A 23764-nucleotide genomic window follows, 5' to 3' on the forward strand; every position below is an offset into this window, starting at 1 on the left:
AATCTAAGTTAAACATGGAAGATATATCAATAGCTTACATAGACATTCATAAATCTTAAATGCATACATCAATTTCATACATCATTCAAAATAAAGGTGACGTCTCACATGCTACATACATACTCGGACAACTAGTATAGTCACAACATGAAATAATAAGATTACCTTCCAAGTAATATTAATGTGAATAACGTCATTGACGAGTGAAAACCTCGGAAGTACCGAAAACAAAATTTTTCAGGAGACAAAAACCGTCCCCTGAATATTTTTATTAGTTTTTCATTGAACGCGATAGGTGGCACTAATCATCCCATTCGAATATAGGTGAGCTCAAAACGTGCGTTAAGAGGTTTTCTTAATTAATACATTAAAGAGTTTTTGGTAAAAACGACTTATGAGGTAGGTTTTCTTAATTATTAATAATAGTAAAAACGAAACGAGGTTTAGACTCGTCAACGACGATATTAATCATACCACTAAAGCCCGGTTTGTGAGCACGTAGAATTTTGTCCAATGACCTCAAGCTACCCATCCTTATCGCTCGCGCGTAATTATATTGTTGTAGTGAGTGACAATAACCTAGCTTGGGTCATTGGACAAAATTCTACGTGCTCGCAGACCAGACTATAGAACAGTTAATAACATCAATGTCTAATTTTAACCCACTTCACATCACATCACTTCACTTCACTTGCAACGCCTCCCACACCTAATTGAGTCCGGTGTAGACGGAGACGTTTTGGTGGGCTCAGCAGATGTGAACGCTGTACAGTGCTAAGTAAGCGTGCAGGGCCTGGCGGTGCGGCTCCTCTAGGGCTGCCACCAGCGGCGGCAGGACGCCGGGAGCGGACTGCGACATAGCACCCAGGCTCTCCGCTAGGTAGCGTTTGGGGTCTTCGATGCCTGCGAATACAAAAACGGAGTAAGATTTTGTAAATATTTGATTAAGAATTTGTAATTTTCGTTTCAATACAGTTTTTTAGAGAATAAAGACTGCCAATTCCTGTGCATGCATAGGGTTGATCTAGTTAGAGCAAAATACCAGATTCACGCCTGTCTTTAGTGAAAAATTTGTTGCAAATCTTGAATGCTGTCAAGTGAATAAATAATAAAGGTTTCTGATTTAAAAAATCTTAATGTTTTTTTAACTTAAACAAGAGACAAATAAGTTTAAAATATGGTAACAACAAAAATACACAATTCATATTGTAATAAAATAATCTTAGGACTAAAACAGAGCGAGAAGGTTCCGAATATGGGGGCAATGATTTTGCACTTGAATATAAGGTAATAAAGTGCCTGGTAGCTGGGTGCAAAAACAAGGCAATAAAGTTCAAAATACGTTACCAGCGAGAGGATCGTTAGCGACGCCGCGTGCGCAAGTCAACTGTGCGTAGTGCGCCTGGTAGCCGGGCGTGTCGTCAACCTCGATGAAGTGGTCGTCGGGCAGCGAGGACTCGTCCGTCGGCAGCTCGAATAGCGAGATCAGCGCCTGGTGGACAAACGGACATTTATTTAACTCATCATCAACAGCCCTTTGATGATTTATGGATCTGAAACGTGGTCGCTTACTATGGGCCTCATAAGAAGGCTCAAGGTCACCCAAAGGGCGATGGAGCGGGCCATGCTTGGAGTTTCCCTGCGTGATCGAATCAGAAATGAGGAGATCCGCAGGAGAACCAAAGTGACCGACATAGCTCGCAGAATTGCTAAAACCAAGTGGCAGTGGGCGGGGCACATAGCTCGTAGAGACGATGGCCGTTGGGGCAGGAAAGTTCTCGAGTGGCGACCACGGGCTGGAAGACGTAGCGTGGGCAGGCCTCCTACTAGGTGGACCGACGATCTCGTAAAGGTCGCGGGAAGAGCCTGGATGCGGGCAGCGCAGGACCGTGCATTGTGGAAAACCTTGGAGGAGGCCTTTGTCCAGCAGTGGACGTCATTTGGCTGAAACGAACAACAGCCCTTTAAGACACTGCTGGACTATGAGCCTCCTCCACTATAGTGGAGGGTATTGCCATAATCCCCACGCTTGGCAGGCAGGTTGGAGATCGAAGTTTAAAAGATTGATGTTTTTTTAGAGAGCGCTGCTGCCCGTTCTCTGTTTGATGTGTAGTCCCTAAGTCGCCTCCTACGACACCCGCGGGAAGAGTGACAAATGTATTCTACTCTGCCGTCACCACACGGCGTCTTATTTAACTCATAATATAGAAATAGGGGATGGGTTAACATTATCTGGGGGCAGAAACGTTCTCGAGTTTCGACCACAGACGAGAAGACGTAGGTATAAGCACTAAATAATAATCCAAGTCTCTTGCATGAGGTGAGACCAGTACTTCAAAGGCAATTGTTACGCTGTCTCGTGTCTAGTTGGAAGTGCCATGCATAAACCCCGGTTTCCAACAAGGCGGAGTGGAACAGAGCGGAGAAATGTCGGGCCATCAAATTTTTCTATGGGATTTGACAGGAAAGGAGCTGTTGAAATAATGAAATCTGGTTATTCCAAACACTTCTCTGCTCCTTAGTAGAAACTGGGCCCAAGTCGTAGTCAATTCTGAAGTGCGCGGAGGAGGCCAGCAACGTGTCCTTGTCTATCCAACTGACCGGCACGAGCCGCGGCCAGTACTGTCCTTGTCTATCCAACTGACCTGCATGAGCCGCGGCCAGTACTGTCCTTGTCTATCCAACTGACCTTCACGAGCCGCGGCCAGTACTGTCCTTGTCTATCCAACTGACCTGCACGAGCCGCGGCCAGTACTGTCCTTGTCTATCCAACTGACCTGCACGAGCCGCGGCCAGTACTGTCCTTGTCTATCCAACTGACCTGCACGAGCCGCGGCCAGTACTGTCCTTGTCTGTCCAACTGACCTGCACGAGCCGCGGCCAGTACTGTCCTTGTCTATCCAACTGACCTGCATGAGCCGCGGACAGTACTGCACCAGCGCGCCGCTCACTTCTGCAGGGCTAGTACAAGCTGATGGCCGTTGAGACAAAAGTTCTCGAGTGGCAACCATGGACCAGAAGACGTAGTATACACTCTCTCACTATTTCGAGAAGGTCCAATGACAGTTTAACGTTCCCCCGGGACAAACTTGACCTTCATTGGTTGGGTTTTAATGGCGGTCAAGCCGTAGATCTTGGCTACACAGGAGTTGCAGTGGTGGGAACGAGAGGTGGGAATAGTCCCTTATTTCGAGAAGGTCAATTAAGAGAAGTATTTCGAGAAACAACTGGATGCGAGCAACGCAGGACTGATTGTTGTGGAAATCCTTAGGGACGTTTTTGAGCGATAGACGTCTTTTGGTTGATACGCAAAAGTATGTCAATTGATTAGTGTCCCTTACTCTATTCGTGCAATATATCAAACGGCAGCAGCTTGAACTTGCCTTTTTTGGGTTGGACCTGCCTTTTATCAGCTTGAACTTGCCTTTTTTGGGTTGGGCCTGCCTTTTATCAGCTTGAACATGCCTTTTTTGGATTAGACCTGCCTTTTATTAGCTTGAACTTGCCTTTTGTCCGCTATAACTTGCCTTTTGTCCGCTATAACTTGCCTTTTATAAGCTTGAAGTTGCCTTTTATTAGCTTGAACTTGCCTCTTTTGGGTTGGACTTTCCTTTTATCTGCTTGAACTTGTCTTTTGTCCGCTTGAATTAGCCTTTTTTTGCTGAACTTGCCTTATTCGCTTGAACTTGCTTTATCCGCTTGAACTTGCGTTTTTAGCTTGAACCTGCCTTTTTAGCTTGTCCTTGTCTATCCAACTGACCTGCATGAGTCGCGGCCAGTACTGCACCAGCGCGCCTCGCGTGAAGTGCGCGGAGGTAGCCAGCAGCTTGACGCAGCCGACGGCCGCTGCCTTACGCTCTAAGGCGCCGCTGACTTTCTGCAGGTCGGGTAGTAGGACCCGCTCCACGTACATCGCGAACATACTGCAAGTAAAAGACAATGCCGGAAATTGGCGTCTTTTTTTTTTCGCGCGGCCATCGACCAAACATTGTTTTTTGATTACAAAATAGTGTAATAAACCAAACTTACTATGACATGTATACCTCTAAACTCAGTCGAACTGAGTTACGAGCATCAGAAGTTTGATGATTTTCATACTAGATTTGCTGTTTGCGCGCAAGTTTTGTAAGAAATTGCAACAAAATAATGACATTGTATGTGTAAAAACAAACAATACCATCCATTAAAGGCTCCAGACATCAGTATGCAGCATAATCAGCGCAATAAAAAAATAGCGCAATATTTTGTTACAATTTCTTACAAAACTTGCGCGCAAAAAGCAAATCTAGTATGAAAATCATTAAACTTCTAATGCTCGTAACTCAGTTCAGACTGAGTTTAGAGGTATACATGCCATAGTAAGTTTGGTTTATTACACTATTTTGTAATCAAAAAACAAAGTTTGGTCGATGGCCGCGCGAAAAAAAAAAGACGCCACCTTCCATACAAAATCTGGCATTGCCATTTACATTATACACTCGGCATCAAATAAATCGCACCACCCGCAACAAGCACTTTTCAAACGTATGCATATTGCATCCCCACTTTCCACTAACATTGGTACCATATGAAAGCCTAGTTCTAAACTTCATCTCATTAAAGGAAAGGCTTTTACCCCAAAAATGTGTTTTTGAAAGGATCCAGAGTCTCTTCTTAGAGCGACTACGCTTGAGCCAACTTTTATGGCTATAAAACTGTTAAATCGGGATTAATCGATATAAGATAAGCCGTGTGGTGACGGCAGAGTAGAATACATTTGTCACCAACCCCTACTCTTCCCGCGGGTGTCGTAAGAGGCGACTTAGGGACTACACATCAAACAGAGAATGGGCAGCAGCGCTCTCTGAAAAACATCAATCTTTTAAACTGCGATCTCCAACCCGCCTGCCTAGCGTGGAGATTATGGCAAAACCCTCCACTATAGTGGAGGAGGCTCATAGTCCAGCAGTGGACTGTAAAGGGCTGTTGATGATTGATGATAATCGATATCCATCTGTTAAAAAAGACACGTAAGATCATTGTTTGGTTTTATAACCACAAAAATTGGTCCAATTGGTCCCAGAGGTGAACCCCAAGTGAGGCCTTTTTTCAAGTCACTTTTAAACTTTAATGTCTATCCAAATTTCAATTTTAAACTTTAATGTCTATCCAAAACTCACTTGTTCTGCACGGAATTGACCAGGTCAATAAGGTTGTCAGCTCCAAAGTGCGCGGCATAGAAACCTAGGAAAGCGATGAGTCCGCGCACGTATTTGGTGGTCTTTGACGACGCCAGCCGCTGGAAAAGCAGCGTCATGATTTGCTTGGAATACTGCTGCATCACCGACCTGGAATAACACATTGCTTTGTCAATGTTGGAAACAAACAAATAAAAACGATATTCTTGTGTTTTGTTCTTGTCTGTGGATAATAATCAAGATATTAAAAGCTTAAATTACTAAAAAAAAATCAATCAACCTGGACCTTATAATAGGATACAGTTTGCAAGCTACGAGCTTTGCGTGAGTGATCACCAAAAGTAATAAAATAAAAACTTATTAAAATATCGCAAAAGTGGCCACCAGGGGCTGGAAGACGTAGCGTGGGTAGGCCTCTTACTAGGTGGACCGACGATCTGGTAAAGGTCGTGGGAAGAGCATGGATGCGGGCAGCGCAGGACCGTTCATTGTGGAAAACTTTGGGGGAGGCCTTTGTCCAGCAGTGGACGTCATATAGCTGAAACTAAATACAAATAAATGAATGGCATACTTCGCAATAGCAAAGAGACAGTTTAATGAAAAATACTCACTCTCCGAACTTAAACAGCATCGTTTGAACCAGATAGAAGCCCTCGTGGTCGTTCGTTTTGGACGCGATCAGTTTTTGGAATACGCCCAGCATTGCGTTCTGGAACAAAATTACTAAGTTATAGCAGAAGATATGAATTAGAAGCAACATACACTGTTACTTGTTAAAAAGTATATCGCAAGTGCGTTGGCCTTATTGGTGGCAAATTATAATTATTTGGGACCTGTATAAGAGCCCTGAAAAAGGCCTACATACTAGTCTAGTAATTAACTCTGTTAGTGTCTGATGTATGGGATGGGCACGGGAGGGGTGATATTGACATATTACGTGACAGAGCACACAAATCTGAAAACTCGCTGACATCTAGATACGCGGTATGGCATGGGGCAGCAAGGTTCTGGAGTGGAGGCCGCGTAAACGTAGCGTGGGACGTCCACCCACAAGGTGGATCGACGACATCATAAAGGTAGCAGGAGGGTGCTGGACGCAGGTCGCTACCAACCGTATAACATGGAAAGCATTGGGGGAAGCCTATGTTCAGCAGTGGACGTCCTATGGCTGAAATGATGATGATGATGAGTCCTGAGGGTGACAACTCCAAGGTGATTGACTGACTGACTGATTGACTGATAGTGATCTATCAACGCACAGCCCAAACTACTGGACGGATCGGGCTGAAATTTGGCATGCAGGTAGATGTTATGACGTAGGCATCCGCTAAGAAAGGATTTTACGAAACTCCACATCTAAGGGGGTAAAACGGGATCCACGCGTACGAAGTCGCAGGCGGCCGCTAGAAGTCTAGAAACAACTAAAGCCTGGTCCATGAGCACGTAGAATCCCGTCCAATGACCCCAAGCTACCCATCCTTATCGCTCGCGCGTAATTATATTGCTGTCGCGACTGTGCGACGCGCGCCCGCAGTGAGTGTGCGAGCGCGACAGCAACATAATTACGTGCGAGCGACAAGGCTTTAGAAACAACTAGAACTAGAATTGGAACTCACCAGTCGTCCGCTCTGCAGCACGAGCGGCGCGCGCGCGGCCACGAACGCGCAGACGAGGCGCACGAGCGGGCGAACGTTCGCCGAGCGCTCCCACAGCGGCGGCGCGAGCAGGCACGGCAGCAGCGCGCCGTACGCGTCGCTGTCACCGCCGCCGCGAGCACCGCCCGCGCCGCGAAGCTCCAGTAATAGGGATAGCATTTGGAAAACGTATGGCATGAATTCTGCGGACAAACATCATTTTATCATTTTAGAATAAGAAATATTTATCTATACTTATAATAAATCTGTAGAGAGGTCAATTCTGTACATGAAATATATTTTCAAAATAACTATCAGGGGGTGATGATTAGTGATCGATACTGATGCCAAAAATGCAATCAGTAAAAATTTTGTCTGTCTGTCTGTATGTTACTTATAGAAACAAAAACTACTAGACGGATTTTAACGAAACTTGGTACAATTATTCTTCATACTCCTGGGCAGGTTATAGTATACTTAGGAATTCCCACGGGAAAGGGAATAAGCGGGAAAATTATTTTGTATGAAAAATCTTAACCGCTTAAATTAGACGCTTGGAATTTGGCATGCAGGTACCTTAGTAAACTTAAAGCTTAGTTACAACAGGATATTGCAAAATTCCCACGGGAACGGGAGTTAACGGGAAAAAAAATTTGTATGAAAAAATCTAAACCGCGTAAGATAGATGAAGGGGGTAAAACGAGATCTACGCGTACGAAGTCGCGGGCGGCCGCTAGTATTTACCTATAATATAAAAATGAATCGCAAAATGTGTTGGTAAGCGCATAACTCAAAAACGCCTGGACCAATTTTTTTTAAATGTTCGTTGAAGTCCAAGGATGGTTTTTACGGCGAGAAAAGTTCGAATAATTTCCTCTAATGGGGTAAAACGAGGTCCACGCGTACGAAGTCGCAGGCGGCCGCTAGTAAATATTATACGTGTTAAAAATGGTATGAAGATGTAGATTTTTACAAAGTTCTTATGTTTAACCTTTTAAAAATAGCATGCAAATCTGTCTATGATTAAATCGAGGTTTAACCTTAGTTTCTATTATAGGACCAGGATAATTTATCAGACGTAAATGGAAGACAGTACACATTTATCACACTTTTTTGGATTACATACTTTTGGCATTTTGCATTGAATATGTTTAGCCTGATGTGCAGTCGACTGTACTTTACATGATTGTACTTTGTATGAACTTTATGACTTAATAAATAAAAATGTAATTGTAAAAACCTATCAAAAAGTCTAGTACCACATAGAACTCAACTTTTACAATACACACACTCACCTTGCACATCGTTCTGTAGTATCTCCTGGAAGATCGGGAACAGAGCGTCTTCGAAGGCCGAGATAGCGTTGGGGTTCGATTTTGTCACCAACCTAGAAATAGAATTAGCATTAAAGCTCGGTCTGTGAGCACGTAGAATTTTGTCCAATGACCCCAAGCTACCCATCCTTATCGCTCGCGCGTAATTATATTGCTGTCGCGCCTGTGCGACGGGCGCCCTCAGTGAGTGTGCGAGCGCGACAGCAACAAATTTTAGAAATTTATACAAAAAAAATAAATACCATAAGTGGTTATGCCATTGATATGAATGAAGCCACAATAGCCGAACGATGAAGGGGTCGGACTGGCCCTGGTTCGGTCCCTGCGGGTGGGCTCACCACAGCGACTATTGTGGTGAGCCCACTCGTGACACAAGCATATTTAGCTGAGGAGCTAACGGGACTATTAGTAATTTGTGCAATACAAATTACTAATAATCTTTTTTAAAAAATAAAAAATAAGATATGATGATGATTGTCCTTATTCTATAAGCAATAAGGTGTACTCACGCGACAGCCAGCGACAACGTTTCAAACAGATAGTGGTTGAAGTGCGGCTTGCTGGGGTTTTTCGCGACGACTGATAACATATGCGCGAGTTTTGGCAGCGCTGAGCCCAGGTAGGGCAGCGCCGCGTCTTGCAAGCAGGACAGTGTGCGCAGGATTGCTGAAAAAACATCATCACATGTAAAATAAACTCTATTTATTTATATTAACCGGCAGACAGTGGTGACTGAGTTTGTTGCGGCGTTTTTTCTCAGCACTTGCCAAATAAATGTTGGTCTCGAAGCGCTGGTAGGGTAAAAAGATTATGAGACATGTAGAGGCTCCTTAAGAGCAAAATGACGATTTGTAAGAACTATTTATTAGTCTAAACAAATAAAGAAATTTTGAGTTTGACTTTGACTCATTTTTGCCTATTTAAAAAAAATATCGTATCTGGGGGCACGGCAGTGCCCCCGCCAAGTCGAGCGCGAATCAAACACTGCCGTACCATCCTTTACTGGAACCATTTCTCCGCATTTTCAGGCCCCTATTTGAGAACCTCTGGATAAGACCAGAACACAGAAATTTTCGTCATCTAGTAAGCTATAATCGCATACTTAAAATCCAAAATTTCAAGTCTGTAGGTCATTTAGTTCCGAAGTTAAGCGAAAGCAAAGTTTCGCATTTACGACACTCACTCACTCACTCACTGATGATCATCAAAATAGAACTAGTACTTCCCATAAACTCAGAGAGCTGAAATTTGGTACAGAGTTAGGGTTTAATGGCCACATAAAGGGAAAACTATAAAAACTAGGAAAATCGAAGATCTGGAGTAACACCATATTCATAATCAATACTACTCCGGCACCGTGGTGTTCGCCTGTATCGCTCACCGCTAGATGGCGCTAGCACTAGCAAGCGGTGTCCAGATTTTTTTCCTTTCTAGAGAAAGTCGTCGATTAAGTTGAATGTTGTGTAATTTGCATTTGGTTGATTTCGTTTATTATATTGTAAGTTTCGCTAAGGTTATGTTATTAAAACAATTCTGATTCGTTGTCCATTTTAAAGGTCGTTGAGTTTATTTGTGTTTAATATCGTAAAAAATGTCGATAAAACGACGACGTTAAATAATTTTGCCACGTTCTACAAAAAGAAGTGAAATCCCACCAAAAACATTCTGTAAAAAACTAGCCAAGTCTCGATGGAGCTGCTTGTTTATCTCTAAAAAGTAATGAAATCTAGACAAAGTCGTGCCAAGTCTATGGTTCCTTACTGCGATTTCTTTATTATTATAGTTAATGTTGTGTGACTTGGCCGTTGAACAATCTTTATTAACATAATCATACATAAGTATTATAAATACGCAGCTTTACTAAACCTACAATTGACTGGTTATTGTTGAATCAACGTTTTCCAAGTGGCAATTTTCCATCGTCAATGGGTAGCGGTTCTGGCGACAGATTGGTGCAATGGTGTCATGGAGCACCTGGTTTTGTCACCCTTCAACGGCCAAGTCAGACAATATAAGTCAGTGCGAATAATTGGAAAAGCGTGTTATTTATTTCTCCTATTCCCAATATACAACATACTTTATTCAAGATTTCAAAACCATTTCAAATCCATGGTCCTTTGTTTTATTATTAACTAGCTGACCCGGCGAACTCCGTTCCGCCTTAAAGGCAATAAATAAGCCATCGTAATTTTTCCTTATTTGCTCAGCGTTCAGACCTACCCTGGACTACGACAAACATTTTAAAACCAAAATCAGCTCAATCGGTCCAGCCGTTCTCGAGTTTTAATCAGACTAACGAACAGCAATTCATTTTTATTTATATACATAGATAGATACTGGTAGGCTGAATAAAGCTATAATAACTATTATCTGCCATAATAATCCTTCCGCTGTAAGCAATAAGGGCTGTAGCGCTTGCAGTTGTTTAAGTTGCTGATAAAAGTTCAGTTCAGTTATCCTGTCATAATAAACCTTATGATGTTGATAATAAAGACCACTCACCCTTCATAACATACTCGTTGTGCCGCGCGGGGTCGCTGCCGTCGCCGAGCGAAGCGAACAGTCCTTCAAGCAACGCCGGCGCGTGCGGTAGTAGCGCCGCGTTGGATATCATTCCACCCGCGATTAGTTTCTCTACCGCGCACGCGGCGTATGTGCAAACTACCCCACGGGCGCTCACGTGGGCTACCTGCGAATTTAAGGTTAAATTTACCAATAATCCACCCACAAGGAGGACAGATAACCTCAAAGGTTGCAAGAAGGAGCTGGATGCAAGCCGCATTTAAGGTTAAATTAACCAATAATCTATCCATAAGGAGGACAAATGACCTTAAAGGTTGCTAAAAAGCGCTGAATGTAGCGACCAACCGGAGTATCTGGAAATCATTGGGGGAGGCCTATGTTCAGCAGTGGATGTCCTGTAGCTGAAATGATAATGAACCAATCATTCCAAAAGGTAAGTTCTAAGAACAAGATTTCTAGCTCTTCGCTAGGTAGCGCGCCGATATGAAATCATATCGAAGCATTTTATCAACGTATTCACAAAGTTCACAAACATTACTACGAGGTCTCACAGTGCGCATGGACGCACAGGGTGACACACAAACCAATCACAGAGCTCTATCCAACGCTGTGCGTTCGATTTGCTGCTTCACTTAAGCAAGCATCGTTTGTGAATACGGGTGTAAGTCTCTGTCACTTGACATGGCAAGCGGAGTATGTACTATTCTGATTTTCTGTTGGAGGAAAAAAATATGTGAAATAGTATTTGAATGAAGAATGTTCACTAATTTTGTTTTTTAGCTTTCTGTATTCTGTGTTAAAAATAAAAAATACACGTGAAAGAATTATTTCGATACGTCAATTAGTTTCCAAGATATTGAATTTTAAAAGTGCGGGCGGCGGCCGGCCCGCCATTTTATGCGCGTGACGTCATATTACAGTGACTGGCTCATATTTGTATGGGTGGAATCATGCAAGCTGAATTAAGACCCACTTCCAGGCAACCGATTAAGCTGAAATTTCGCAAACACATGTGATTTGGATGACCATGCAATATTATGATGACATGGAGCTGATCTGATGATGGAGCTGGAAGGTGGCCATAGGAACTCTATAATAAAACGACTTAAATCCATCGAGTTTGGGTTCGTTCGTTTTGTATTGACGAGTACTTTAATTCTATATAGTAATCAGGGTCTAATGATGGAGCTGGAAGGTAATTCGCAATAAAACGACACAATCGCATCAAGTTTGGATTTGGTTCAATTTTAATTTCTGTGATGGGTCTGGGTGTTAACATGTATAATAAGTTTGTATTTACAAAAAAAAATGTATTTAAGTATGTTTATATCCGTTTTCTAGTGAGCGGATACTGTGAATGTACGTCACGCGGGGTCACGTGACCGTCGGCGGCACTCAATATTTAAGCGAACTTTGAATGCCTATAAAATCATAACTACTGGGTATTTTTAAATGAAATAAAAACTAATGTATTTGTAAATGTAAAAGCCTAACTGTAACATAGGTTTCAAGTGATTTTGCATACCTAGTAACATTCTCAATTATGAGCGGGCCAAAAGTGGCTTCAAATGGTTCGTGTTATATTACACACGGTGCAACTTGGCTTGGCACGCTACCGCGTGTCTGGATAAACAATAAATAAACTGCATAGTTAAAATTTACTTACCATAAGAGGTAGAGCGTTGACCAGCAACTCTTTGGGCAGGAGAGTTCGGAACGTCATGAGGAATTTGAGGGCGTCTGCTTTTAGTACGGGCAACTCGTCCACTGAAATAAATACGATACATTTTATTAAACTGCGACACTTAAGAAAAATAATTAAGGAAGGCTAAAAATTATTACGAGAGAGACAGAAAGAGAGAGAGAGAAAGGTGTTAGATGCGGAGCTCGATGTGACGAATAATGATACGGTCGTCAACAATGTGTAATTTAGCTTGTCTCCGAGTCGAGTATCGTTTCGTTTACATTCGTCAGTGATCGGTACTGTGCCGATGCGATAGGGCTGGCTGCTACATGAAGCTACTGTGTCGCCATCTAGCGCGCCACACGCGTTTTTTTTTTCTTCTTTCCATAACGAATTTTTTTTAAATGGGTGAAGAATACGCGCGCTTCCGTCACTCACTACTCTCTTGTGAATCTTGGAGATGAACATTGAACAGGCTTGGTTACGGATAGGCGGTGTAATAATAAAACAGTGCACATCACGTTGTCTCTAGCACTCACACTGGTTATGGGTGACGTCACACAGAGGCAGGCATAGCGTTGTTTGTAATAAGTAATAATATATTGGCGAGTGAGCATTTCTGTTTCAAAAATTACTTATGGCCTCGCCTGCCATGAGTTTTGCGTCGAGTATATAGTCTGGTCTGCGAGCATGTAGAATTTTGTCCAATGACCCCTAGCTACCCATCCTTATCGCTCGCGCGTAATTATGTTGCTATCGCGCTCGCACACTCACTGCGGGCGCCCGTCGCACAGTCGCGACAGCAATATAATTACGCGCGAGCGATAAGGATGGGTAGCTAGGGGTCATTGGACAAAATTCTACGTGCTCACAGACCGGGCTTTAGATAGATACATGGCGGTGTCCTAGAGCGTTAGTGGACGCGTGTAGTAACTCACCATTGGGTCTCTGCAACTCTGGCATTGCGTGCGTAGCAGCAAACTGCGCTAAGTCGACCAGCGGCGAAGCGCGCGTCACGCCACTAGCTTGAGTGCTGCCGCGCGATGCCAGTGACGTCACTAAATACATGGCGGTGTCTTTGCCACGCCACGCTGATGCACCGCACTCTTCATACTTGGCTAGCATTAGCTGGAAAAATGGAGTTACAACGTTTTAGTAAATCAGTACGAACTCATTTTGTTTTTATTTATTTATTTATTTGTACATTAAGTGTCACATAATATGGTAGAACAGAGCACATTCACTAGATTTGAACTAGCATGTAAACATAGTTTTATACAAGTAAATTTTATATAATTTAGTTATCATCCCCATTTTGAATATTATTAATGTGAAACAATTATGACCGCTGCCTCGAATTTTGCGTGCAACGGGGCGGGCGGGGTGCCAAATTCAACTGTATGGGGATGAAACGGGGATCCAAAGTTTAATCCTTTATCTATAGGGTTTTCCAATAAAAGGTGTCATTTTGATATTCAAAGAAAAATATATTTTTTTACTATATGTATAAATGATCGGATGTTTAGTAACTTTGCGTTTATGGTTATGAAAAAAATCATGAAAAGGATATGGTCCTATAAGCGTGGTTGTGGTGGTAATTTGCCTGATTTTATCATAACATCAGATCATTTATATTTAAAAACGCATTTTTCTTTGAATATCAAATAAATAATAAATAAATAAAATCATTTATTTGCAAGAACATGGTTACAGATGGGTGTTAATTTAATAAATTCCAGCATATTCTGTCGCATGCGACGTGCAAAAGTTCTTGTTGACACACATCAAAATGACACCTCTTATTGGAAAACCCTATAGTATAGAGAAAAATAAATATTATTCATTGGTTTTGAACCTTGTGTCTCACTAAAGTTCAAAATATAGTGGCATCAATGCGATCATATCGAGAACTAACCTGCACATACTGCCCAAACATGTTCATCATCTTGTCCTCGTACGTTTGGGCCAGAGTCCGCACCAGGTCGCAAGCGGCCCGCCGCCGCGTGTCCACGTCGGAACCCTCTATGTCCCTTCGCACGTACTCTTCGGGGTTATCCTCAAATAACTCCATGTCTGACTCTGTGGGAATAGAAATTATGCACTTATTATATCAGCGTTCCAGACCATGAAAAATCCGCCATTTTAAAAGCAGAAACGTCAAAATAACAAGCGCAATCTGATCGCCACCGCCGCGTATTTATTTGTGTTGTCTTTTTTGTTTTAGGTACTCACACAAATAATTTTGCTTATTATTAGAAATGTAAATATTTTTGTTTTTTGTAAACCCTGTTACTCTGTCAAAGCTGTTTACGTGACATTGGCGAAATCATGGTTTTCAATACCAAGACGTTGCCAAAATAAAAGAAGAAGTGTTGTCGCTGCATTGAAAGCCGCGGCCAATGACAGGTCGCGTCAATGGGAACACAATGCTATAGTTCCAAAATACTGAACTGTCCTATCCATGACATTGACAGTGGGGCGCCACCGTCAATACCGGATCGCTGATTCCGATTTTTGCCATGATGAAAACCATATAGTTGAACGATGGTAGCGCCCCCCTGTCATTGAGTTTGGTGGACAGTTCAGCGTGGGTCATCTATACATAGCAGCTGGGGCGTAGTGTGAGTTTACGTCAAACGCATTAAAAAAACTGCGTAAAAAAAGTGACATTAAATGTATGACGGATTGTAAAGCGCCCCAAACGTGCGATGGCGGTCTGCACGCGTTGGTGTGTTTGAAGCTTAAGACTTTTAGGCCCAGAACAGACGGTGAAACGCAACTGCCACGAAACTGCAACTGCTAGTTACTTTTGAGTTGCATCTAAGTTTCTGCCATAGCGTCCGTTGAGAGACCACACATGACGCGACCAGTTTGAAAGTAACTAGCAGTTGCAGTTTCGTTGCAGTAGCGTTTCACCGTCTGTTCTGGGCCTTAGATGTCACGGTTAGAGCTTTAGGAGCCAAGTGACATATTAGAATTTAGTTTTAGTTTGAGAAATAAAAGATAATTTAGGTTAACAAGTAGTTTATTTAGAATAAAGAGTAAGAGACCTTAAGGGTGTGGGTTGTCGAGCAAACTATCGTATCGCACGAGATTCGTCACCGGTGGTAGTATATTCAAACCACTGTCCTCGCTAGCATTGATAGTGATGTGGGTTGGTTCCTCGCTGGTGGTGAGCCCGCAGGGTCGTCGACGCGTCAGGCGGTTAGGACCGTACGCACTGTGGTGTAGGGCCACTTAGAGTGTGCGTACGGGCCGTCCGACACGGCAGGCAGCCCTGCCGGGGGTCGAGGAGCCGCTGGCCATGCATGGCAGGTAGTTGTAGTGAAGGTGAACGTGAACCCTGCGAATCAAAGCGGACACTAAAGCAGTTGCTAGCTTTTGTCCGTTTGACTGCGACATCAAAATACTAGCGAAGCAGATGGAATGATTTTGGTAATAAATGGTGATGTAATGATGTGGCAGTCAAACAGAATTACAATAGGTGCAGTGAAAGTGATGTAGGCAAAATATTAAATTATGTAGGTAGAAAATAATTTAGCATATCATCTATGTAGGCAATTAATTTATGGAACAATATAGGTAGGCAATAATTTAGATAAATTAGAACAAGTACGATGAGATGAAACAATTTAAATTAGCAAGTAGAATTGAAATTAGTGTCGTTACAATACGACCAAGGTCATGAAAGGTCATGACGTGTCGATGTCATTTCGTAAAATCGATTCATTTAATATTTTATTATGTAATAAGATGTAAAATATTACGAGTAACAATTGTAGCAACAGTTAAAATTACGAAATGACATCGTCCAGATACACTGAGCACATGGATTGCACACCTGAAGAACAAAATGGCGGCTAGGTACTTACAGTTAGCACAAGTATAAAATCTAGGCATTAAAAATACTTTTGCAACACTCACCCGGTAGCGGGGTTCACCAATACGCGATTACGTTTTAGAGTTTTATAAAGTTACGTACATCGCGGGTCCGGCGGTGACGGACAGCGATACGTCCGTGCTCACTAACGCTCTGGCTCGGACCAGCGGGCCTAAAAAGGCCGGTTTGAGCAATTCTTATTAGATTCATAATATGATTCAGATTTAAAAACACAAAATGGCCACTTGTCGGCAATTCATATTATGATTCGGATACAATTCATATTCGGCAATTCATTTATTTGACAGTTTTGTATGAGAAATCGTAAAATGGTCCACAAAATAGGAATTGCTAATGTGTCAATTAGCAGAATCATAAGAAGTTACTCGAGAGCAACATTTTACAATTCAGCTAGTTTGTAATTTCAAAAAATAAATTAATAATGGAAGATTTAGGCCTTTATGTAAACTTTTGGGAGCACGCCCGTATTATGGAAAGTGTTTTACATCGTCTAGGCTAGTATGGGGTGTTTGCAAAGGGTGCTTTTGACTTAGAATTGAGTAATATAATTAGAAATAGAAATGCATTATAAAACTTCAAAATATTTGTCGAAAAATGTGTACCTATACCTCAATCGATTCTTACAAGTATTAAGTAGGTACCTACCTAATTTAAATCCTATAGTAAATAACTATCAAGGTATGAGTCCACGATTTAGGGGGAGGGTTGAGGAGGGTAGGGAGAAGGTAGCTATATAAAAGCAAAAAAAAAAAAATTAAACCGACTCCAAAAAACCTACACTAAAAGGTAGAAAAATAATTACTTATTACTTATTTATTAGGACGAATTAATATTAATGTATATACCATGATTGATACGGAGTTGGTGCCAAGATTATGAAACGTGTGAAGTTTGCCTGCACTTGCCTTTTTTTAAATAAAATTTAACTCATTTCTTGCTTTTTAGTTAACTAATTATTACCTTGATGTTACCACTGAAGGTAGGCAGTACATTGAGACCATATTCTTCATGTCTAGTGTAAATAATATTCCCTACAAAATACAGATCGGCAACCTAAAAAGACCTTAAACCGTCAGCCCACCTTAAAAACATGAAACAACTGTTGGTCTATTTGTACCTATAATATTTAAAGAATTATCCTCCAACTCCTAAGCATTAAGGAGTTGTACCTACCATGTTCATCATGATGAGATGATGACTATCTGATGCAAACACTTGAATAACTTTAGAAACTATACTTATCTATAAAATTAAAAGAATTATCCTCCAACTCCTAAGCATTAAGGAGTTTTGCCTTCTATCATCAGCTCATCAATATGAGATGATGATTTCCAGGAGCAAATACTTGAATAACTTATGAAAAAGTTTGAAAGACGATATACGTGCCTATAAAATTTGAGGGTTGCCCTCGATTTCCCTAGGATCCCATCATCAGATCCTGACTTGGTGACAATGGGACCACCTCAGAAGTGAACCCTATCGAACAAAAAAAGAATTTTGAAAATCGGTCCACAATTGACGGAGTAATCGGTGAACATACATAGAAAAAAAAACATACAGTTGAACATATTATAACCTCCTCCTTTTTTTAATTCGGTTAAAAAAATATAATTAGCTGGATCACTATTCAATATTAAGAGGATATAAGTATTGTCTTTTATGTTTGAGTTCTATTTTAAGATAAATAAGTGCATAATTTTTTGAAGGACACTGAGTTTCCACAACAAAATGCATAAACGAAACCTTGCACAATCCCTCCCTATCACACTAAGCGAATATTGTTTCTTTTGTCAATAACATAAAATAACGCTTGGAATGTATGTCAACCACTTAAAACCTTGATTTATCGCCTAAATCATAAGAGTTTAGTTCAAGCATAATATTCCGTGTCTTATACAATGGTATTGTTTACATTAACTTGACCTTCATTATGTCGACACCTAACTTGTTGCCAGTCGTAAATAAAATAGTGAATGATTTTTCATTTCTCATTTTTGGCTTCTAAACTCAAATATTTTGATGTTATTAAATTACTTTTATTAATTTAAAACAAGATATGAGGTAATTGTTCAAGATTTTCAGTTTAAAATGTAAAAAAGTCGTAGAAATGATAACCGGTAAAGTACGGTTTTTATTATTCACATGTGGCAACATAGACGCCGAATATGAATCTGCGGATGAATTGAATTGCGGCAATTCTGCCAAAATGTAAGACCATTTTATGAAAAATAGAGGAATTGCTTATGATCTGCTATGAATTCTGGAAATGAATTCCTTTTAGCAATGTTGCGTGATTTGGCCTTTTTAGGCCCGCAGGAGACGCGGCGGGAGCATCGCGGCCGTAGGCGCGTCGCTTGCGCATGCATAAAAAACAGTCCGCCCGCTCGACAGAGAACAAAAGAAATATTGAACAACTTGTTTCGCGCGGGTTTGCTTGTAGATTTATTATTTTATTTATTTTATTAGTGTAGAATAATATGAATTATTTAATTAAGTTATTTATTTAGGTAGTTTACGTAGATTTAGATATTTTATTATTTAAGTATATTTTATTTAGGTAGATAATAGTAATTTAATTAGAATTTAGATCTAGAATTTAGATCAGCGGTAACGCTAACCGTTACATAGACTAATGCCCGTTTTCACCATCAATCCCTATTTTTTAATTGACCTGTCATGTGTTACCATAGGGTAACTTAAAATTTAGGGATTGATGGTTTAAACGGGCATTAATGAACCAACATTAGGTGTTGTGCGTGGCGTCTGCTTTTAGTAAAAGTTAACCATAGTTATTTAAGTTCAAAGATTATGTTACTTACCTCTAAACTCCATGTTGGGAATGACGATTTTCTCGCAAATGCTGCTTAGTGTGGCGGGGTCTTCAAACAGGCTTTTGTAGTTGTTTTTCTCGGCAATTTTGGCTAGGAACGTCAAGGCATTGGACACCAGCTGGAAATTAAATAAAGAATATAACTGCTAGAATCGCTGAATGAAGAAAAAGTGACTATTTGCGCATATAGAGCTGCGCACTTGCATATTATCTAGTGGCTATATGATGGGTAAGCAGTGGCCATATGGTGGCTATACAGGGTGTTAGGCAAATGGGTATATGAGCCGACACTAGCCCATGTTAACATGGTCATATAAATGGTATGGTGAAGTCAGAAAAAAAAAATATTCATTTTAATTATTTTAATTTTCATACAAATCGGAATTTATAAAAATTAATTTGTATGAAAATTAAAAAAAATTAAATGATGATATCAAAAGACAATGCCGGAAATTGGCGTCATTTTTTTTTCGCGCGGCCATCGACCAATCCTTGTTTTTTGATTACAAAATCCCAACTTCCCAACTAATATTATAAATGCGAAAGTAACTCTGTCTGTCTGTCTGTCTGTTACGCTTTCCCGCTTAAACCTCGCAACCGATTTCGATGAAATTTGGCAAGGACATAGTTTGAGTCCCGGGAATGGACATAGGATAGTTTTTATCCCGGTTTTTGAAACAGGGACGCGCGCGATAAAGTTTTTCTGTGACAGACAAAATTCCACGCGGGCGAAGCCGCGGGCAGAAAGCTAGTAGTGTAATAAACCAAACTTACTATGACATGTATACCTCTAAACTCAGTCTGAACTGAGTTACGAGCATTATAAGTTTGATGATTTTCATACTAGATTTGCTTTTTGCGCGCAAGTTTTGTAAGAAATTGCAACAAAATAGTGACATTGTATGTGTAAACAAACAATACCATCCATTAAAGGCCCCAGACATCAGTATGCAGCAGAATCAGCGCAATAAAAAAATAGCGCAATATTTTGTTGCAATTTCTTACAAAACTTGCGCGCAAAAAGCAAATCTAGTATGAAAATCATCAAACTTCTAATGCTCGTAACTCAGTTCAGACTGACATTAGAGGTATACATGTCATAGTAAGTTTGATTTATTACACTATTTTGTAATCAAAAATCAAAGTTTGGTCGATGGCCGCGCGAAAAAAAAAAGACGCCACCCTCCATACAAAATCTGGCATTGCCATTTCTGACTTCACCATACCATTTATATGCCCATGTTAACATGGGCTAGTGTCGGCTCATATACCCATTTACCTAACACCCTGTATAGTGGCCATATTGTGGCTATATAGTGTCTATTCAGTGGCCAGGTGGTGGCTATGTAGTGAACTCTTCCTTGTATTTGAGCGCGTACAGAGCTCGCAAGTCGCACTCGCATATCTCTGGTGGCTATGTGGTGGCTACATGGTGGCTATCTGGCCCCACTTACCGCGTCGTACTTGCGGTGCGGCGTGGTTGCCAGCAGCACGGTCCACACGGCCGTGACGAAGCCGGGCGCGTGCGGTGCGAACTCCTCCTCGTACTTGAGCGCGTACAGAGCTCGCACTCGCATATCTCTGGTGGCTATGCGGTGGCTACATGGTGGCTATGTAGTGGCCATGTGGTGGCTATGTAGTGGCTACGTAGTGGCTATGTAGTGGCCATGTGGTGGCTATGTAGTGGTCATGTAGTGGCTACGTAGTGGCTATCTGGCCCCACTTACCGCGTCGTACTTGCGGTGCGGCGTGGTTGCCAGCAGCACGGTCCACACGGCCGTGACGAAGCCGGGCGCGTGCGGTGCGAACTCCTCCTCGTACTTGAGAGCGTACAGAGCTCGCACTCGCATATCTCTGGTGGCTATGCGGTGGCTACATGGTGGCTATGTAGTGGCCATGTGGTGGCTATGTAGTGGCTACGTAGTGGCTATGTAGTGGCCATGTGGTGGCTATGTAGTGGTCATGTAGTGGCTACGTAGTGGCTATCTGGCCCCACTTACCGCGTCGTACTTGCGGTGCGGCGTGGTTGCCAGCAGCACGGTCCACACGGCCGTGACGAAGCCGGGCGCGTGCGGTGCGAACTCCTCCTCGTACTTGAGAGCGTACAGAGCTCGCACTCGCATATCTCTGGTGGCTATGTGGTGGCCATGCGGTGGCTACATGGGTTCCACGTGGTGACTACATGGTGGCTATGTAGTGGCCATGTGGTGGCTATGTAGTGGCCATGTGGTGGCTATGTAGTGGCCATGTGGTGGCTATGTAGTGGCTACATGGTGGCTATGTAGTGGCCATGTGGTGGCTACATGGTGGCTATGTAATGGCCATGTGGTGGCTACATGGTGGCTATGTAGTGGCCATGTGGTGGCTATGTAGTGGCCACGTGGTGGCTATGTAGTGGCTATCTGGCCCCACTTACCGCGTCATACTTGCGGTGCGGCGTGGTTGCCAGCAGCACGGTCCACACGGCCGTGACGAAGCCGGGCGCGTGCGGTGCGAACTCCTCCTCGTACTTGAGAGCGTACAGAGCTCGCACTCGCATATCTCTGGTGGCTATGCGGTGGCTACATGGTGGCTATGTAATGGCCATGTGGTGGCTATCTGATGGACATCTAGCTACACATACTGCGTCATATTTGTGTCTATGTAGTGGCTATCTGGCCCCACTATACCACCATATGGTGGCCACGTGGTGGCTATGTAGTGGCTATCTGGCCCCACTTACCGCGTCGTACTTGCGGTGCGGCGTGGTTGCCAGCAGCACGGTCCACACGGCCGTGACGAAGCCGGGCGCGTGCGGTGCGAACTCCTCCTCGTACTTGAGAGCGTACAGAGCTCGCACTCGCATATCTCTGGTGGCTATGCGGTGGCTACATGGTGGCTATGTAATGGCCATGTGGTGGCTATCTGGTGGACATCTAGCTACACATACTGCGTCATATTTGTGTCTATGTAGTGGCCATGTGGTGGCTATGTAGTGGCTACGTAGTGGCTATCTGGCCCCACTTACCGCGTCGTACTTGCGGTGCGGCGTGGTTGCCAGCAGCACGGTCCACACGGCCGTGACGAAGCCGGGCGCGTGCGGTGCGAACTCCTCCTCGTACTTGAGAGCGTACAGAGCTCGCACTCGCATATCTCTGGTGGCTATGTGGTGGCTACATGGGTTCCACATGGTGACTACATGGTGGCTATGTAGTGGCCATGTGGTGGCTACATGGTGGCTATGTAGTGGCTACATGGTGGCTATGTAGTGACCATGTGGTGGCTACATGGTGGCTATGTAGTGGCCATGTGGTGGCTACATGGTGGCTATGTAGTGGCCATGTGGTGGCTACATGGTGGCTATGTAGTGGCTATGTAGTGGTCATGTAGTGGCTACGTAGTGGCTATCTGGCCCCACTTACCGCGTCGTACTTGCGGTGCGGCGTGGTTGCCAGCAGCACGGTCCACACGGCCGTGACGAAGCCGGGCGCGTGCGGTGCGAACTCCTCCTCGTACTTGAGAGCGTACAGGGCTGCGCATTCGCATATCTCTGGTGGCTATGTGGTGGCCATGCGGTGGCTACATGGGTTCCACGTGGTGACTACATGGTGGCTATGTGGTGGCCATGTGGTGGCTACATGGTGGCTATGTAGTGGCTACATGGTGGCTATGTAGTGACCATGTGGTGGCTACATGGTGGCTATGTAGTGACCATGTGGTGGCTACATGGTGGCTATGTAGTGGCTATGTAGTGGCCATGTGGTGGCTATGTGGTGGCCATGTAGTGGCTATGTAGTGGTCATGTAGTGGTTACGTAGTGGCTATCTGGCCCCACTTACCGCGTCGTACTTGCGGTGCGGCGTGGTTGCCAGCAGCACGGTCCACACGGCCGTGACGAAGCCGGGCGCGTGCGGTGCGAACTCCTCCTCGTACTTGAGAGCGTACAGAGCTCGCACTCGCATATCTCTGGTGGCTATGTGGTGGCTACATGGCTTCCACGTGGTGACTACATGGTGGCTACTGTAGTGGCCATGTGGTGGCTATGTAGTGACCATGTGGTGGCTATGTAGTGACCATGTGGTGGCTATGTAGTGGCTATGTAGTGACCATGTGGTGGCTACATGGTGGCTATGTAGTGACCATGTGGTGGCTACATGGTGGCCATGTGGTGGCTACATGGTGGCTATGTAGTGGCTACATGGTGGCTATGTTGTGGCCATGTGGTGGCTATATGGTGGCTATGTAGTGGCCATGTGGTGGCTACATGGTGGCTATGTAGTGGCTACATGGTGGCTATGTGGTGGCCATGTAGTGGCTATGTAGTGGTCATGTAGTGGTTACGTAGTGGCTATCTGGCCCCACTTACCGCGTCGTACTTGCGGTGCGGCGTGGTTGCCAGCAGCACGGTCCACACGGCCGTGACGAAGCCGGGCGCGTGCGGTGCGAACTCCTCCTCGTACTTGAGAGCGTACAGAGCTCGCACTCGCATATCTCTGGTGGCTATGTGGTGGCTACATGGTGGCTATGTAGTGGCCATGTGGTGGCTATCTGGTGGACATCTAGCTACACATTCTGCGTCATATTTGTGTCTATGTAGTGGCTATCTGGCCCCACTATACCACCATATGGTGGCCACCATGGCCCCACCATATGGTGGCCACGTGGTGGCCATGCGGTGGCTACATGGCTTCCACGTGGTGAC

General features: G+C 43.4%; 1 protein-coding gene across 1 annotated transcript in view; it reads right to left on the reverse strand.

The window, feature by feature from the left end:
* Positions 1-569: 569 nt before the first annotated feature.
* The window catches only part of LOC135082784 (exportin-2), a 36139-nt gene continuing 12944 nt past the window's right edge, over positions 570-23764 (reverse strand). The window contains exons 7-19 of the mRNA XM_063977548.1: positions 19073-19202; positions 14268-14431; positions 13291-13480; positions 12335-12435; positions 10648-10834; positions 8655-8811; positions 8107-8198; positions 6794-7014; positions 5789-5886; positions 5160-5327; positions 3761-3923; positions 1348-1492; positions 570-903 (exon numbers count right to left, since the gene is read on the reverse strand). Coding sequence (XP_063833618.1) covers positions 749-903; positions 1348-1492; positions 3761-3923; positions 5160-5327; positions 5789-5886; positions 6794-7014; positions 8107-8198; positions 8655-8811; positions 10648-10834; positions 12335-12435; positions 13291-13480; positions 14268-14431; positions 19073-19202 — 1971 coding nt within the window. The 3' untranslated portion in view covers positions 570-748. The remainder of the gene's footprint in view (positions 904-1347; positions 1493-3760; positions 3924-5159; positions 5328-5788; positions 5887-6793; positions 7015-8106; positions 8199-8654; positions 8812-10647; positions 10835-12334; positions 12436-13290; positions 13481-14267; positions 14432-19072; positions 19203-23764) is intronic.

The sequence above is a fragment of the Ostrinia nubilalis genome, chromosome 22 (assembly GCF_963855985.1).
Source record: "Ostrinia nubilalis chromosome 22, ilOstNubi1.1, whole genome shotgun sequence".
In the NCBI taxonomy this organism is placed as follows: Eukaryota; Metazoa; Arthropoda; class Insecta; order Lepidoptera; family Crambidae; genus Ostrinia; species Ostrinia nubilalis.